This window comes from Rhinatrema bivittatum, chromosome 6, assembly GCF_901001135.1.
Source record: "Rhinatrema bivittatum chromosome 6, aRhiBiv1.1, whole genome shotgun sequence".
Classification (NCBI taxonomy): Eukaryota; Metazoa; Chordata; class Amphibia; order Gymnophiona; family Rhinatrematidae; genus Rhinatrema; species Rhinatrema bivittatum.
Window position 1 is genome coordinate 6,654,814 of NC_042620.1, and position 19,695 is coordinate 6,674,508.

Below are 19,695 nucleotides of genomic sequence, written 5' to 3' on the forward strand. Positions count from 1 at the left end.
GCTATTAATTGCATCAGTAGCATGGGTTCTTCTTAGTGTTTGGGTAATTGCCAGGTTCTTGTGGCCTGGTTTTGGCCTATGTTGGAAACAGGATGCTGGGCTTGATGGACCCTTGGTCTGACCCAGCATGGCAATTTCTTATGTTCAAGTGCCTGTAACTAAAAACTCACCTGAGCTAAAAAATTCTAACTTATCCCTATCAATTAAAAAGCAGAATGAAAATACAAACAAAAAACAAATTTTGAAATGTTTGTATGCTAATGCCAGAAGTCTAAGAAGTAAGATGGGAGAATTAGAATTATAGCAGAAGAAAATAGGATAAGGCACAAGCATTGGCAAGTTAAATGCAAGACATTGATAAGACAGGCTAAGAGAGAATTTGAAAAGAAGTTGGCCGTAGAGGCAAAAACTCACAGTAAAACCTTTTTAAAATATATCCGAAGCAGAAAGCCTGTGAAGGAGTCAGTTGGACCGTTAGATGATCGAGGGGTTAAAGGGGCACTTAGAGAAGATAAGGCCATCGTGGAAAGATTAAATGATTTCTTTGCTTCAGTGTTTACTGAAGAGAATGTTGGGAAGGTACCCGTACCGGAGAAGGTTTTCATAGGTAATGATTCAGATGGACTGAATCAAATCACGGTGAACCTAGAAGATGTGGTAGGCCTGATTGACAAACTGAAGAGTAGTAAATCACCTGGACCGGATGGTATACACCCCAGGATTCTGAAGGAACTAAAAAATGAAATTTCAGACCTATTAGTAAAAATTTATAACCTAAAATTAAAATCATCCATTGTACCTGAAGACCAGAGAGTGGCTAATGTAACCCCAATATTTAAAAAGGGCTCCAGGGGCGATCCGGGAAACTACAGACTGGTTAGTCTGAATTCAGTGCCAGAAAAAATAGTGGAAAGTGTTCTAAACATCAAAATCACAGAACATATAGAAAGACATGGTATAATGGAACAAAGTCAGCATGGCTTTACCCAGGGCAAGTCTTGCCTCACAAATCTGCTTCACTTTTTGAAGGAGTTAATAAACATGTAGATAAAGGTGAACTGGTAGATTTTCAGAAGGCATTTGACAAAGTTCCTCATGAGAGGCTACTAGGAAAAGTAAAAAGTCATGGGATAGGAGGCAATGTCCTTTCGTGGATTGCAAACTGGTTAAAAGACAGGAAACAGAGAGTAGGATTAAATGGACAATTTTCTCAGCGGAAGGGAGTGGACAGTGGAGTGCCTCAGGGATCTGTTTTCGGACCCTTACTTTTCAATATATTTATAAATGATCTGGAAAGAAATACGACGAGTGAGGTAATCAAATTTGCAGATGATACAAAATTGTTCAGAGTAGTTAAATCACAAGCAGATTGTGATAAATTGCAGGAAGACCTTGTTAGACTGGAAAATTGGGCATTGAAATGGCAGATGAAATTTAATGTGGATAAGTGCAAGGTGATGCATATAGGGAAAAATAACCCATGCTATAGTTACACGATGTTAGGTTCCATATTAGGTGCTACCTCCCAAGAAAGAGATCTAGGTATCGTAGTGGATAATACATTGAAATCATCGGTGCAGTGTGCTGCGGCAGTCAAAAAAGCAAACAGAATGTTGGGAATTATTAGAAAGGGAATGGTGAATAAAACGGAAAATGTCATAATGCCTCTGTATCACTCCATGGTGAGACCGCACCTTGAATACTGTGTACAATTCTGGTCGCCGCATCTCAAAAAAGATATAATTGCGATGAAGAAGGTACAGAGAAGGGCGACCAAAATGATAAAGGGGATGGAACAGCTCCCCTATGAGGAAAGGCTGAAGAGGTTAGGACTTTTCAGCTTGGAGAAGAGACAGCTGAGGGGGGAGATGATAGAGGTGATTAAAATCATGAGAGGTCTAGAACGGGTAGATGTGAATTGGTTATTTACTCTTTCGGATAATAGAAAGACTAGGGGGCACTCCATGAAGTTAGCATGTGGCACATTTAAAACTAATCGGAGAAAGTTCTTTTTCACTCAACGCACAATTAAACTCTGGAATTTGTTGCCAGAGGATGTGGTTAGTGCAGTTAGTATAGCTGGGTTTAAAAAAGGATTGGATAAGTTCTTGGAGGAGAAGTCCATTACCTGATATTAATTAAGTTGACTTAGAGAATAGCCACTGCCATTAGCAATGGTTACATGGAATAGACTTAGTTTTTGGGTACTTGCCAGGTTCTTGTGGCCTGGATTGGCCACTGTTGGAAACAGGATGCTGGGCTTGATGCACCCTTGGTCTGACCCAGTATGTTCTTATGTTCTTAGTCTTAAAGGCTGGAGAGGATGGAGCAGGTATGTATCAGTTTAAGGGTTGCTAAATGTAATTAAGGTTTTTAAATGTATTTGTTAGATAGCTTTTAAAATCTGTTTCTTTAAATTTGATAACTGGGTGATTAATATTATTTATTTATTTATTTATTTAGCACTTTTATATACCGACATTCATGAAAAAAGATCATATCGTATCGGTTATATTAGTGAATGATCAACAGCAGGACTAAGAATAGTCAATCACTAAAAATCAGGGTTAATATAATGTTATTTTAAGTGACTGATTTATTTTGAAGACTTTCCTCCTAGTAGGGGGTGAAAATGTATATATCAAAAAATGAGACAGTGACCAGTGACAAACCAGTGACTAGTTGTCCAAGAATCATACTCTCACCATCTCAGATCAAGTGAGTGACCTTTGCAAACTCACAATTCAAACACTGGCAAATATATACTATCTTTTACTAACTCAAAGAATCAAAGCCTATTTTCCCACTACACAAACATTTCTAACACTGGCAAACAAATACTAATCTTAAACCTAGAAAACAATTCTAGCACTGGCAAACAAATACTAATCTTAAACCTAGGAAACAATTCTAACACTGGCAAACAAATACTATCTTTTACTAGGTCAGAGAATCAAAGCCTATTTTCCCACTACACAAACAATTCTAATACTGGCAACAAATGGTAATCTTAAAACTAACAAACAATATAAAGAGCCAGTAATAGTTTAACCCTCCAAGAATTTTTTTTTAATTTTGTCTTAAGATTTAAGCGCTTTTTCCCAGTAAGTCCAAATGTACCACCAATAGATGATGGTTCTACTGTCAGCTCTTCCCTCTGGACAGAAAACCTGATTTGTGCACAATAAGTCGTGTTTTTTGTGCATGTGCATAAATCATGTCTTATGTGCACTAAGCCTTTTCTTTGCACACATTTTCAGGTTTGTGTGCATTTTTTTAATTCCCATTGCATTAGCATACCATTAACTTACTACATTGGGAGTTAGAAAATGTTTAGCGTGTGTGTTAAGAAACTGTATGCTGAATTTCGGCACACACTTTTAATGCTCAGCTTATGATATTTGCCCCTTGGTTGTAACGCAGAGCACTGCTGAGTGCTGTGCATATATCACACAGATACATGTTTACAGCATGGGCAGCTGAGAAGCAGATTTTCATCAGAACCCTGTCACCATCAGGAATACAGCACTGACAGCTGAAGAGTGGGTCTGTATCTAAACTCTATACAGGATGACATCATGCAGATACATGTAAAGCATAAAGTGGAGAGACGGGCGACCAAAATGGAACAGCTGCCCAATGAGGAAAGGCTAAAGAGGTTAGGCTGATCAGTATGGAGAAGAGACGACTGAGGGGGGATATGATAGAGGTGTTTAAAATCATGAGAGGTCTAGAACGGGTAGATGTGAATCGGTTATTTACTCTTTCAGATAATAGAAGGACCAGGGGGCACTCCATGAAGTTAGCAAGTAGCACATTTAAAACAAACTGAATAAAATTCTTTTCATTCAATGCATAATTAAACTCTAGAATTCATTGCCAGAGGATGTGGTTACAGCAGTTAGTGTAAATGGATTTTAAAAACGTTTGGATAACTTCCTAGAGGAAAAATCCATAAACTGCTATTAATTAATAAGCAATAGTAGCTTCAGATCTATTTAATGTTTGGATATTTGCCAGGTACTTGTGACTTGGATTGGCCACTGTTGGAAACAGGATGCTGGGCTTGATGGACCCTTGGTCTGACCCAGCATGGCATGTTCTTATGTTCATGAATACAGCATGGACAGCTGAAAAGCAGATCTTCATCAGTGCCCCATGCAGTTACCAACTGATACAGGTATTGCATGAATACAGCACAATCAGCTGAGGATCAGACTCCCATACAGTCATCACAGTGTTACAGGTATTGCATGAATATAGCACAGTCAGCTGAGGATCAGACTCCCATGCAGTCACCACACTGATACAGGTAATGCATGAATACAGCACAATCAGCTTACAGTCAGCTGAGGATCAGACTCCCATGCAGTCACCACACTGATACAGGTATTGCATGAATACAGCACAGTCAGCTGAGGATCAGACTCCCATGCAGTCATCACAATGATACAGGTAAAGCATGAATGCTGCACAGACAGCTGAGGATCAGACTCCCATGCAGTCACCACACTGATACAGGTATTGCATGAATACAGCACAGTCAGCTGAGGATCAGACTCCCATGCAGTCATCACACTGATACAGGTAATGCATGAATACAGCACAGTCAGCTGAGGATCAGACTCCCATGCAGTCACCACACTGATACAGGTATTGCATGAATACAGCACAGTCAGCTGAGGATCAGACTCCCATGCAATCACCACACTGATACAGGTAAAGCATGAATACAGCACAGTCAGCTGAGGATCAGACTCCCATGCAGTCATCACAGTGATACAGGTAATGCATGAAAACAGCACAGTCAGTTGAGGATCAGACTCCCATGCAGTCACCACACTGATACAGGTAATGCATGAATACAGCACAGTCAGCTGAGGATCAGACTCCCATGCAGTCACCACACTGATACAGGTATTGCATGAATACAGCACAGTCAGCGGAGGATCAGACTCCCATGCAGTCACCACACTGATACAGGTAATGCATGAATACAGCACAGTCAGCTGAGGATCAGACTCCCATGCAGTCACCACACTGATACAGGTAAAGCATGAATGCTGCACAGACAGCTGAGGATCAGACTCCCATGCAGTCACCACACTGATACAGGTAATGCATGAATACAGCACAGTCAGCTGAGGATCAGACTCCCATGCAGTCACCACACTGATACAGGTATTGCATGAATACAGCACAGTCAGCGGAGGATCAGACTCCCATGCAGTCACCACACTGATACAGGTAAAGCATGAATGCTGCACAGACAGCTGAGGATCAGACTCCCATGCAGTCACCACACTGATACAGGTAATGCATGAATACAGCACAGTCAGCTGAGGATCAGACTCCCATGCAGTCACCACACTGATACAGGTATTGCATGAATACAGCACAGTCAGCTGAGGATCAGCCTCCCATGCAGTCACCACACTGATACAGGTAAAGCATGAATGCTGCACAGACAGCTGAGGATCAGACTCCCATGCAGTCACCACACTGATACAAGTATTGCATGAATACAGCACAGTCAGCTGAGGATCAGACTCCCATGCATTCACCACACTGATACAGGTAAAGCATGAATACTGCACAGACAGCTGAGGATCAGACTCCCATGCAGTCACCACACTGATACAAGTATTGCATGAATACAGCACAGACAGCTGAGGATCAGACTCCCATGCAGTCACCACACTGATACAAGTATTGCATGAATACAGCACAGTCAGCTGAGGATCAGACTCCCATGCATTCACCACACTGATACAGGTAAAGCATGAATGCTGCACAGACAGCTGAGGATCAGACTCCCATGCAGTCACCACACTGATACAGGTATTGCATGAATACAGCACAGACAGCTGAGGATCAGACTCCCATGCAGTCACCACACTGATACAGGTAATGCATGAATACAGCACAGTCAGCTGAGGATCAGACTCCCATGCAGTCACCACACTGATACAGGTATTGCATGAATACAGCACAGTCAGCTGAGGATCAGACTCCCATGCAGTCACCACACTGATACAGGTAAAGCATGAATACTGCACAGACAGCTGAAGTGCAGATCTTACTCAGAGCCCCAGGCAAGTCTCGGGGAAAGATATTTCTATACAGCATTTACAGTAAAAAAAATAAATGCTTGTTTATATTAGGATGAATCTGAAAGGTGTAAAGTTAGTTACAATAAATATCTCACCTACAACGTCATTGTTGACCCTTATTTCTAAAATAAAAAAGCTGTGTTATTTACTTCCACTTACTCCTGTTAATGATGTCTCCTGATGGTTGATAGGTTGTTACTGCATTATTTTTGTTATTTTATTACTTGATGTACTGTTTTATTATGTTGTACTCTGCTGAGATCTTATTTGGATTAGTGGAGTTTAAATGAGAATAAGCAAATAAATACATGGCACCCGCACAGCTGACTTCATGAGCAGACTATGTATTGGGGGGTTAGGGGTCATGCAGAGCACCACAGACACCTCTACTGTACCTAGCTCTGGAGAGGTGGGCCTCATCCGACGGCTTTTCACTTTGTGCCTTCCACTCTTCTCTTCCTCCGGTAAGAAGACGTTTTCCTTCCCTTTCACTTTCGGTAATTGTCTCTCTGCATCCCTCATAGTCACATCCTGCTCTTTGCTGCTCATTTGCATGGCCCACGGAAAGAAACGAACATCACCAAGTGGCTCTTTTCGCCTGTCCAGGCCTCGCTGCGCAATGGCCGTGGAGGAAGGGGTCTGTGTCCTTGTGGCGAGAGAATCACTCCCAGCCCTGGGGACTTGAATATCCACGTGCTTGGCGGCTTCAGGGGGTCTGATTTCTGAAGCGACGACTCGCTGCAGAGGTGTCACCTGGGATAATGGGCAAAGTATTGCCTTTGTCACACAAGACGAGGGAAAATCCTGTTGCAAATAGGAGCGCGGTGTTGTTCTTAGGCTCGCTGCGTCCTGCGGTAGGGCCTCTGCATTCCCCTGCCAGTGAGGAGCCTGCTCCTTGCTTTCTTCGACCTCTCTTTTCGGCCCCCTTGGCTCTGCTGTGAGGTTGGCAGTGGCGTAGGCCCTCACCAGTGGCTTCCGGGCCGCTGTACTTGATGTCACCGACTTCTCAAATGGACGCTCTGTGGCTTCTTTGCCTTTGGAAGGGGCCATTTGCTGGAGGACCTGCGTGTCTTCCAGGGGTGCGGCAGAAGCCTTGAGATGCTGGATGGGCTTGTGACCTGCCGCTGCCTGAATGGCAGGCGAATCGCTGGGCACTCTGGGAGAAGGCGCTCTCTGGGGGCCCATGCTTAGAGCCTCCTGAGATCTCCTGAGCTGCTGCTTAGACACCGTTCTCTTGATACGGCACAATTCTTCCGAGAACTTGCTTTCTATGTCGTAGACCTTGCTAGAAAACTTTCCCCGCTCATCAAAGGAGGAAGCTTTATGTCTGAAAGATGATCTCCTCACATCTATGCCCCCAATCTCTGATCTCACCCCATCCCTTAGATCCTCCCTCGAGTCCCCCAGGGCCCCTTGCATCTCTAGCTCCGGTTCATCAAAGGAGCGGGATTTCCTGAGAGGAAGCCAAGTGTGCACAGGGAAAGGACTATCCGTCTGGTCCAGGCTCTTTCTTCTCTCCTCCAGGTATTTCAGTTTGTCAAAAATCTTGGAGCCAGAACGGAGCAGCTTGGGGGAGGGTCTGAGAACAGACACCCGGCTGGAGGTTTCGCTCAAGGGAGTCTGAGGACGAGAATCTTGTGCGCTGGCCTGAGAATGCGTTGAAGACTTGGGTTTCTTTACCTTTTCTTCATACTCTTCTGGGACTGTGTCTTCATAGTCTGAGGGCATCACGACCTTTTTCCGGGGTGTCAAGGGGGTTGACGACGGGGTAAGGGGGGCCCGACTCGAGGGCTGGGTGACACCTCCAGGACTCTGAGATGGATGTTTCCCGGTTCTAGGGGGCGGCCTAGAGATTGGGGTGGCCGTCACGCTGCTTCGGGAGACGTCCGACGTGCTTCCATTTGTATTCTCTGCCCTAAACCCCCCCTCGGGGACACTGCTGCAACGAGAAGGAAGAGAATGAGAGGTTTTCACAATAATTCACAGTCAGAAAGGAACTTAAAGCACACTTCAGAGATTGTTAGGACAGCGGATTAACATTGCCACTAAGCTGCCAACAGGGGACCTCGGCTGCTCTTTGAGAGGGAACTGGGAAAGCTGGGAGGGGGCCCCTGGGGTTAGGGTGCGAGTGTGATCGCAGCCTCTAGGCCCAGCAGGCCCCAGCCTCTGGCTCTCCTTCTGTGTGCTCAGCTGCCCAGGCTGGGGGGCTTCCCTGCAAGCAGCCCCCCAGCTGTGACCAGCTCACTCGGAGTCCGAATTTCTGCATGCGAAGCCAAGGCCAGATATTTAGGGGGCAATGACCCTGCCGCCCACAGGTACCTTTTTACGCTTTGAGTACTGCCCTGGGGAAAAAGTGCCCTCAGAGATTAGTGGCCGCTCTTCTTCAACATCCCCACCCTGAACGCTTTCCGGACTCCCTCCCGATAACGGGGACAACATTACAGGGGCTAACAGCCGATTTTCAAAATTGCCTGCAAGTGGTTGAAAAGTGAAGGTTTATGTACAGTATGAAATAAAGAGAGCAGGCAGGGCACCCAGAATCCTGGGAGATCTGCGCTATCAGCTCCAAGATACAGATAGGAGAGTTAGGGAGGCAGTGCCCTGCTTCGGGGGCTGCTCGGATCTCTTTCCCGCAGATTGTGCCGCTCTCGCTGCTCTTTCGCCTTCTGCCCCCGGGATTGTTCTCTCTTTTGTGGGAAGTCTCTGATTTTCTCTGTCAGATCTGGGAAGTGTGCAGCTCTGACATTTTGGATTTTGCACGGTGCATTTATGGTTCCAAGGCCGCAGCGCCTCCTCTCACCTGATGCTTCCTGCGTCCCGCACCAATTACAGTCACTTCTTCCAGGCCAAATAAAAACAGTGGAGGGGCAGACCTTGCAGGCCAAATGAAGAGGTCACCGGGCCAGGCGTGGCCCTTGGGTCATAGTTTGCCAACCTCTGTGCTCCCTTGCAGTGTCAGTGTAGAGTTCTGTAGACATCCAGCTTGAACTCTTGTCCCAGTAAGAGGTATACTGGTGCTCTGGGGCCTGGCATAATATTTGCAGTGCTGCCTTTTCTTCAGTGGGGTTGTTACTGTTTGAGCCCTGGCAGTTAGTGCTGTTTTGATATGGCAGGTTTCCTCTATAGGTGCCGGGTTTTGTGCTGTGCCCCAGAGTGCTTAGTATATTACTGAGCTGATATCCCAACTTGACTATTATTTTGTATGGTAAGCAGTAAGGGGTGAATGAATGAATGAAGTCCTTGTGTGCTCAAAGAATCATAGTGAAGATAAGCATAGGGGAGGGGGGTAACCTGCCAGCTAGCAAACAGGAGATGCCGCTGTCAGAAGCTTTTCCCAGTTGGGTGGGAGCTGAACCCAGGCTGCTGCTAGCCCGGGAGCCCCCAGTGTCACCGTCAGCTGAGCCACTGCAAGAGAAAGATCCAGCTGGGGAAGTGCAGAGAAAGCGAGGGCCCAGGGAAAGAGAGAAAGACCATAATGGACATGCGTTCAGTCAGATCACTTGTTTTTTGGCTCAGCAGCCAGCACTGAGGGCTCCTCTTTTACATTCAGCAAGGGGAAAAGCAGAGGAGGGGTGAATGTGCATTAATGCGCCCCATTATTCAGCTTTCTGCAATCCTAGTATTGCAGGCAGGAGCAACTCCTAAAACAGAGCAGCGGGGCCATGCACGTCCATTCTCCAAGGGAAGTGCTGCAGGAAATGCCTCCCATAAGGACGAGGGACTAGGACTGTCTCTGTTTTACGTGTCAGTCCTGGATCGGGCAGAGGAGTCAGAGGCGGCTGATTGCCTGCCTGAAGCAGTGAAGCCGCTTGAAAGTTCAACACTTGTCATGTTGATGCGAATGGGGCGAGACGCCTTAAGGCTCATCCCTCATCTACCCTGCATCTCCGCTTTCTGGAAGGTCAATCTCTGTACGGATTATTGGAGAAAGGCACAGGACAACCGGAAGCCTGGACTTGCAGTGAACTGAGTAATTCTATTGTATTTATTGCTTTTGTAAACCGACGTTGGTTTGCACATCACGTCGGTTTACAAGGAACGGATAGATAAACGTTTTGGAGGAATAGGAAATCACATGTAAACATTACAAGAGACAGCCACAGATTGGGGGTGGGTGAGTTGGAGACAGTCAGAGTGGGAGAAGGGTGCGCAGAGAGTAATGTGTGAGGGGCCAGACCAACATTCAGCTGATGGCTCCGTCAGCAGCACTGAGATTAGACGCTCTCAGGAACCTAGGGACCCACCCAGTGAGTACTTCCTGGGATTTGGGGCTATGGAGAGACCCCGAGGTACCCTACACATGGCGGGAATTGTACATCCTAGGGCTGAGAGTGGCATGGATCTTGGAGAAACAGACTGCACGTCCAGACCTGCCAACATCGGCCTGCAGGCACGTTCAATGGCATCCACAGCCCAGAAAGTGCTGACATACGAAAGTGAACAAGCAACATCAGTCTCCGGCCTTAAGCTGGGACAATCATTCCAGCAGACAGAGGAAACGAGTGAGGGAAAAGAAGCAACGGAATTTGCAAAGGGAAAAACCCCTTAAAGAATCGGAGCAGCAGACGAGAAGAGAGAACTGGCAGAAGCACAAATGCAATGGAAACTCGGAGAGCTGCTTCAGAAATCCCGTCAAGGTTTCACGCAGCAGTGGCTGAGGAGAGGCGAAGTGAAATCTCCAACAAGAAACTGATACCAGCAGCTCCGGACAAGGAGAAGGAGCAGGTGGTTCACAGCCTGCCGAGGCAGATTCTGCAGAGGAGAACTGGAAGCGTCGCACATCTCATCCTGGGAGTGATGAAGGCCTGCACACAGAAAGGCAGAGCCTCGCTGCAAAGCATGGAAACACCTCAACATCTGAATTTTCTGAAGATGCGTTTTTCTTGTTGAAGTTTAATATTCCAAATATTGAACTGACTTAGAACTGTTGATGAGGGCCTGTGCTCTTTTGGAGATTCTGATTGCTTAGCTGCTTCCAGAACTGTATTTTTCTATCTGACTTTTTCACAATTTCATTAATAAACTTTCTTCTATCTGGAGCACAAGCGACTGTGTGCACAATGTGCTTTTCAGAGTGTCTGATGCCCAGTTTGCCCAAATAGGGAAATCTGTCCCCAGCTTACCCCTGAGAGACAGTAAATCCCAGCAAGGGTGATTTGCCCAGATGCTTTGAGGATTGGGAAAATGGCCCCTTAGCACAGGGGTTAGACACAGCTGGTGGGGTGTCTGGGATAGTAACAGTAGGTCTGGGTTCCAGCCTCAGCTGGTAAGCTCCCTAGGACCATGACAGGGGTTCTGGGTTCTATATCTCGCTGGTGGAGTCCCTGGGTCAGTAACCAGGGTTCTGGTCTCTATTCCTGGCTGGTAGAGTCCCTGGGACAGTAGCAGGGGGTCTGGGTTCTGTTCCTGGCTGGTGGAGTCCCTGGGTCAGTAACAGGGGTTCTGGGTTCTGTTCCTGGCTGGTAGAGTCCCTGGGTCAGTAACAGGGGTTCTGGGTTCTGTTTCTGGCTGGTAGAGTCCCTGGGTCAGTAACAGGGGTTCTGGGTTCTGTTCCTGGCTGGTAGAGTCCCTGGGACAGTAGCAGGGGTTCTGGGTTCTGTTCCTGGCTGGTAGAGTCCCTGGGACAGTAACAGGGGTTCTGGGTTCTGTTCCTGGCTGGTAGAGTCCCTGGGTCAGTAACAGGGGTTCTGGGTTCTGTTTCTGGCTGGTAGAGTCCCTGGGTCAGTAACAGGGGTTCTGGGTTCTGTTCCTGGCTGGTAGAGTCCCTGGGACAGTAGCAGGGGTTCTGGGTTCTGTTCCTGGCTGGTAGAGTCCCTGGGACAGTAACAGGGGTTCTGGGTTCTGTTCCTGGCTGGTAGAGTCCCTGGGACAGTAGCAGGGGTTCTGGGTTCTATTCCTCACTGGTAGAATCCCTGGGACAGTAAGCAGGGTTCTGGGTTCTATTCCTGGATGGGAGAGTCCCTAGGTCAGTAACCGGGGTTCTGGGTTCTGTTCATGGCTGGTAGAGTCCCTGGGACAGTAGCAGGGGTTCTGGGTTCTATTCCTCACTGGTAGAATCCCTGGGACAGTAAGCAGGGTTCTGGTCGCTATTCCTGACTGGTAGATTCCCTGGGACAGTAAGCAGGGTTCTGGTCGATATTCCTGACTGGTAGATTCCCTGGGACAGTAAGCAGGGTTCTGGGTTCTGTTCATGGCTGGTAGTGTCCCTGGGTCAGTAACAGGGGTTCTAGGTTCTGTTCATGGCTGGTAGTGTCTCTGGGTCAGTAACAGGAGTTCTGGGTTCTGTTCCTAACTGGTAGAGTCCCTGGGTCAGTAACAGGGGTTCTGGGTTCTATTCCTAGATGGTAGTGTCCCTGGGTCAGAAACAGGAGTTCTGGGTTCTGTTCCTGGCTGGTAGTGTCCCTGGTTCAGTAACAGGAGTTCTGGGTTCTGTTCCTGGCTGGTAGAGGCCCTACGACGGTAATCAGAATTCTGGGTTCTGTCCATGGCTGGTAGAGTCCCTGGATCAGTAACAGGGGTTCTGGATTCTGTTCCTGACTGGTAGATCCCCTGGGACAGTAACCAGGGTTCTGGGTTCTATTCCTTGATGGGAGAGTCCCTAGGTCAGTAACCGGGGTTCTGGGTTCTGTTCCTGGCTGGTAGAGTCCCTGGGACAGTAACCAGGGTTCTGGTCGCTATTCCTTGCTGCTAGATTCCCTGGGTCAGTAACCGGGGTTCTGGGTTCTGTTCCTTGCTGGTAGATTCCCTGGGACAGTAACCAGGGTTCTGATCTCTATTCCTGGCTGGTAAAATCCCTGGGACAGTAATCAAGGTTCTGGGTTCTATTCCTGACTGGTAGATTCCCTGGGACAGCAACCGGGGTTCTCGTCTCTATTCCTGACTGGTAGAATCCATGGGACAATAAATAGGGTTCTGGTACTTATTCCTGACTGGTAGAATCCATTGGACAGTAAATAGGGTTCTGTTCTCTCGTCCTGGCTGGTAGAGTCCCTGGGACAGTAACCAGGGTTCTAGTCTCTATTCCTGGCTGGTAGAGTACCTGGGTCAGTAACCGGTGTTCTGGGTTCTGTTCCTGGCTGGTAGAATCCCTGGGTCAGTAACCGGAGTTCTGGTCTCTATTCCTGGATGGTAGAGTACCTGGGTCAGTAACCGGTGTTCTGGGTTCTGTTCCTGGCTGGTAGAATCCCTGGGTCAGTAACCAGGGTTCTAGTCTCTATTCCTGGCTGGTAGAGTACCTGGGTCAGTAACCGGTGTTCTGGGTTCTGTTCCTGGCTGGTAGAATCCCTGGGTCAGTAACCGGAGTTCTGGTCTCTATTCCTGGATGGTAGATTCCCTGGGACAGTAACAGGGGTTCTGGTCTCTATTCTTTTTCATTGTCTCCTGCACTATGTATATTCCTCCCTGCTTCCCCTCCCTGTTGATTGTAATTTCAGCCTTTCAGTTACAATGTGAACCGGTATGATATATGCTTACTAATGCCGGTATATAAAAGTTTTTAAATAAATAAATAAATATTCCTGGCTGGTAGAGTCGTAACTAGGATTCTGGTCTCTATTCCTGGCTGGTAGAGTCCCTGGGTCAGTAACCGGGGTTCTGGATCATGTTCCTGGCTGGTAGAATCCCTGGGTCAGTAACCAGGGTTCTGGTCTCTATTCCTGGATGGTGGAGTCCCTGGGTCAGTAACCGGGGTTCTGGATCATGTTCCTGGCTGGTAGAATCCCTGGGTCAGTAACCAGGGTTCTGGTCTCTATTCCTGGATGGTGGAGTCCCTGGGTCAGTAACCAGGGTTCTGGATCATGTTCCTGGCTGGTAGAATCCCTGGGTCAGTAACCAGGGTTCTGGTCTCTATTCCTTACTGGTAGATTCCCTGTGACAGTAACCAGGGTTCTGGTCTCTATTCCTTACTGGTAGATTACCTGGGACAGTAACCAGGGTTCTGGGTTCTGTTCATGGCTGGAGGAGTCCCTGGGACAGTAACCGGGGTTCTGGTCTCTATTCCTGGCTGGTAGTGTCTCTGGGTCAGTAACAGGGGTTCTGGGTTGTATTCCTGGATGGTAGAATCCCTGGGACAGTAACCGGGGTTCTGGTCTCTATTCCTGGCTGGTAGTGTCTCTGGGTCAGTAACAGGGGTTCTGGGTTCTGTTCCTGGCTGGTAGAGTCCCTGGGACAGTAACCGGGGTTCTGGTCTCTATTCCTGGCTGGTAGTGTCTCTGGGTCAGTAACAGGGGTTCTGGGTTGTATTCCTGGATGGTAGAATCCCTGGGACAGTAACCGGGGTTCTGGTCTTTATTCCTGGCTGGTAGTGTCTCTGGGTTAGTAACAGAGGTTCTGGGTTCTGTTCCTGGCTGGTAGAGTCCCTGGGACAGTAACCGGGGTTCTGGTCTCTATTCCTGGCTGGTAGTGTCTCTGGGTCAGTAACAGGGGTTCTGGGTTCTGTTCCTGGATGGTAGAGTCCCTGGGACAGTAACCGGGGTTCTGGTCTCTATTCCTGGCTGGTAGTGTCTCTGGGTCAGTAACCAGGGTTCTGGTCTCTATTCCTGGCTGGTAGAATCCCTGGGTCAGTAACCATGGTTCTGGTCTCTATTCCTGGCTGGTAGTGTCTCTGAGTCAGTAACAGGGGTTCTGGTCTCTAGTCCTTACTGGTAGATTACCTGGGACAGTAACCGGGGTTCTGGGTTCTGTTCATGGCTGGAGGAGTCCCTGGGACAGTAACCGGGGTTCTGGTCTGTATTCCTGGCTGGTAGTGTCTCTGGGTCAGTAACAGGGGTTCTGGTCTGTATTCCTGGCTGGTAGTGTCTCTGGGACAGTAACCGGGGTTCTGGTCTGTATTCCTGGCTGGTAGAATCCCTGGGACAGTAACCGGGGTTCTGGTCTCTATTCCTGGCTGGCAGATTCACAGCAATATCTTTACAAACTGTACACATACAATACAAGCAGGTACATCAAACTGCCAAACTGAGAAATTTCAGTTACATCACAACCCCCCCCCCCCCCCCCCCCCAAAAAAAAACCGAGCATGCATCGGGTAGAAATAATAACCATAAATCTGGCGGAGCAAAAAATTGCAAAACATAAGAGATGAGATGGAGGTCAAAGGAAAGTCATGTTGCAGGTGAATCCCAGAAACAGAAAAGGGAGCCGAAGAGCCGTCTCTTTCAGTAAGGAGAGCTGGGTGCATGCCCTGTCCTCTGAGATGCTCTTATACCATAAGACCTAACTCCCATGCATGGGTGGGTGCCTAAGAAACTTTTAGTTTTAAACTTCTGAAAAAGCAGAGAATGGTTTCTGCTTGCTGCATGCTGAGAGTATCCCTGCATTTACATATCCCCCAGACATCACACTGCACTAGGGCTGTTGCTGGGGTCTCGTGCCGAACCCTATCCAATACCAGTGGGAAGACGTAATATCTACAGTCTGTTCTCTGAGGCTTGCACGGTCCCCGGACGGCGTAGGGACTTAGCTTATCACTTCCTGCACTGTATGTGGGCTGAGTAAGGCTGATAGCATTAGTGTCCGTGCACAGAGAGTGGCTGGTGCTACACCTCAGAGACATGACCTGAAGCATGGTGACAGTGTCCGGTGATAAAAAGCAGGTCATCGCATTCCTTTGTGCCAAAGCTACTGCCTTGCCTGAGTGGGGGCTATGAACCAGAGAAGCCAGGGTATGAAATCCCACCGCTGGACCTTCAGCAAGTCTATTCCCCCTCCTTTACCTCAGGCACTAAATGACCTCTCTTACTAAGCTTTTTACCCATACACCCAGAATGGGGAGAAATCCTTAGTAGATCAGGCCCGTAGATTGTAAGCCCTCCGGAAATAGAGAAATGCCTGCAGTATTTGAATGTGAGCTGCCGCTGGACTCATAGTGGTAGGGCGAGGTCCTAAGAAGCCAGCCTTGAGGGCCTGGGTGCAGTTGGGTGGCAGAGTTACCATCTGGAGAACCTGACCTATGACTTGAATGTGATCTGCGGCTGGACACATGGTGGTAGGGCGAGGTCCTAAGAAGCCAGCCTTGAGGGCCTGGGTGTAGTTGGGTGGCAGAGTTACCGTCTGGAGAACCTGACCTATGACTTGAATGTGATCTGCGGCTGGACACATGGTGGTAGGGCGAGGTCCTAAGAAGCCAGCCTTGAGGGCCTGGGTGTAGTTGGGTGGCAGAGTTACCGTCTGGAGAACCTGACCTATGACTTGAAAAGGCAGCAGCCTGCCCCTGCACCTTTAAGGGGGCATGTCCATCGGGATGCTGCTGCTCCGCCTGGACGATGCCTGAGGGAAGGGGCCTGTGTGGAGGAAAAGGCGCCCCCAGCCATGGGCCTGCGTGGCCTGATGGGAAACGTGGGCCCGAGTGTAAGAGATGGAGAGAGAAGGCAAGGATGACTGGAAAATATTAGCTGAATTTTAAATGTGTCACAGCACCGATCATAAAAAATTAAAGGGAGCACTCACCCCGGAGGCCCGTGGGAAGGCAGATACAGTCACCGATGTTGTTACAATACTTACCATCTTCTTCTCCGTGGCCATCGCTTTTCACATTCCACTTCACCGTTGTTTGAGTTTAGGTTCCATAAGAAAGAGAAGCTTATCAGATGCTAGTGCAGGGAGTCTGTGTCTGACCCCCTCACTACCCCCAAGACTCAGCCCCTAAGAACCTACACCAAGGTGAATCAAACTTTACACGCAGGTAGGCCATTGGGGAAAATCGGATTTCTGTACCAGAGGAGGAGAGCAAAGCTGACAGTTTTCCCAACAAGATATGAATGGGAGGGGGAACAAGTTCAGTTCAACATATCTTGAGAGCCATGGTGCCGACTGTAACGAACCTGAGAGCCACGGTGCTGACTGAAATGAACTTGAGAGCCACTGTGCCGACTGTAACGAACTTGACAGCCACGGTGCCGACTGTAATGAACTTGAGAGCCACGGTGCAGACTGTAACGAACCTGACAGCCACGTGCCGACTGTAACGAACCTGAGAGCCACGGTGCTGACTGTAACGAACTTGAGAGCCACGGTGCTGACTGTAATGAACCTGAGAGCCACGGTGCCAACCATAACGAACTTGAGAGCCTCGGTGCTGACTGTAACGAACTTGAGATCTGGACATAGGGTATAAGCCCTCTGGGGACCGAGCAAATGCACACTTTACCTGAATGTAACTCGCTTTCAGCTGCCACAGAAAAGGCCTGAACTAAATGCAGAATAATGGAAGAAGGAAGGAAGTCCGGGTCGGCCGTTGGTTGCTGGCTCTTTGTTTGGAACGTGATGATACTTGATTTTGTGGAAACAAATTTTACATAAAGCTGCTTCCCTGGGGGAACGTCCGACTGAGGGGTGCAGAAGAAGGAACATTTCAAAATGCATCAGGGACAACTTCAACGTCCTACTGGGCTCCTCCAGAATCACACGGACGATCCTCAGGATCTGGCCGATGGGTACGCTGGTCTTTAACTGGGATGACTGGGATGTCGGAGGCTCCTTAGTTACCATCTGTTCACATAACAATCTGGAGATTTCAATCACTCGTTTCTAGAACAGATCACCACTAATAAAAGACTTCTCTCTTTCCAGATTACTACTGATCATGAGCACTGTAAAGGGGTGGATGTTAGACCCTCCTTAAAAGCCCAAAACCAGGCATTCAGCCTCGGTCCACCTTAAAACAGCCCACAAGGGGATCCTGGTTGCAGGGTGTTTCCCCCGGGGGCCCCAGAAAGCAAGAGCTAGGCTGCGACTGCTTATCTCTGAAGCGCTGCGTTTCTCTCTGCAGCCCTGCTGAGGTAAGCAGGATTCTGGTTTCTTAACTTGCTTGTAAATAGTAAAACGCTGTAGAAGAATAGCTGGCGTCCACGCTGGCAAGCCAGAGACTGTGCCCGCCGTGCTACATATGCTGGCAGGAGTTAGACGTGCCTGCACATACAGTAACAGCCAAGAAAGGAAGGAAAACATTTTCCCCCTAAATCCGTCTCGGCTTTAATTGTTTGCAGACAGCAACAAATTATGTTAAGATCTTCCCGGGGCCTGTTGCAGCCACGACCATGAAGTAAAATACAGCAGGCCAAGGGGTTAGCCCCGCCTAGGCAGACAGAGAGAGAGAGAGAAAAAAAAAGAGTCAGAGCCAGTGCGGCTAGGATTTTGTTTTCTTTTGAATAAAGTAAGGAACTGCAGCAAGAAAAGCCTCTGTGGTGCCAAGGCTCATTAAGTAAGGCGGCGTGATTAGTGCAGACCCTCGCGCAAGGGCAGCAGCAACTCCAGAGAGTGCTTGAAGGCCTAGATGAACAATGTAAGCACCTAAGCCCAAGCAGTGCAAGCCACCGCAATACGGACAAGTCACCTGGACCTCCTACCTAGCGAATCTACTTACAGGCAGAAGCCAAGTGCCAACCCAGATGGCCGAGCCAGCTATTCGGACGTTAGAGCCACCACCCTGGAAAGGGCAGGTTACGCTAAAGACACATACGGGCGACCATTCTGGCAGAGAACACCCACAAAGGCTTTTTCACTGGCTGAAGGATGCTGGATGGAAGTGGCTACAGCCAGAGGCAAAATCACGCCTTTAAGTAGCCAACTAGGTCCTCCTGGAGCAGTTCCTGGACAGGCTGGCCCGACCTATGCGGCACCTGGGGCTCACCCTGGAAACTGTATTGGAAGTGGTGGATGCCTTCCACCAGGCTCAGTTGGTCCCAGAAATAATACAAAACCTTTAAAGGCAACCCGCACAAGGTCCCAGGCATAGCACTGAGAGTGCAAGGCCCCAACAAGGGTCCTCAGAACAGGACAGCACTGGTTTCATACTCCGGCCACATTCCCAGGCCCATTAGCTTGTTTTCACTGTGGGAAGAGACGTCATTCAGCCAGAGACTAACGCTACGAAGGGATCTGATGACTTAGCCAGCACTAAAGGTTATAGATCGCACTGCTAGGTCGGAAGGGACAAGAAGCCCTGGGATACCGGCACAAAATAGTGACAAGGGTGCAGGTATTTCATTTTTTTTTGCTCATTTTGTGTAGAGAACAGGCATAAGGAGGAGTTTTGGCCCCTTTGTAGGATGCGTTGAAGTTAAAGTGGAACAGGCCCAACAGGTGTGCTCCTATTGTGCAGCGAACGACCACGTTGTCAAAAGTTGTCCAAAGGCTTGAAGATGAAGACTGGGAGTGCAAGCTAGCAAAGCTTCATTGATATTCCTCGATCAGGACTTGGGAACTTTGTGATCCCAGCTGAGCTGGATGAGATCCCTACCCAAGGCCTGGTAGATTCAGGGAGTGTAAAAGCCCTTATCCGGAAGCAGCTAGCCCCGAGAGGGTACATCAGTTGCAAGAAGAAGCCCGATCAGCAGTAACAGGATCCAACCAGTCAGGTCCTACTGACAACATAGAAGTGGGAATACTTCCCGAGCTTCCATACCCCGTGGTTCTGCGGCATAACTGAGCTCAAGCTGAGGCATTGTGGGGCCAGCCCAAAGTGCATTGAGACATCTCCTCTGAAAGCCTCTCCCCGGGACGATGCAACAGCAGACCAGGGAGGCAGCACCGGAGAAGAAAGTCTGAGAGGTCCCAATGTTTCGAGACTACTATGGACCAAAGG

General features: G+C 48.4%; 1 protein-coding gene across 1 annotated transcript in view; it reads right to left on the reverse strand.

The window, feature by feature from the left end:
- SPEG (striated muscle enriched protein kinase) overlaps positions 1-19,695 on the reverse strand; it is a 497,600-nt gene that overhangs the window by 402,907 nt on the left and 74,998 nt on the right. Inside the window, exon 5 of the mRNA XM_029605011.1 lies at positions 6,509-8,052. Coding sequence (XP_029460871.1) covers positions 6,509-8,052 — 1,544 coding nt within the window. The remainder of the gene's footprint in view (positions 1-6,508; positions 8,053-19,695) is intronic.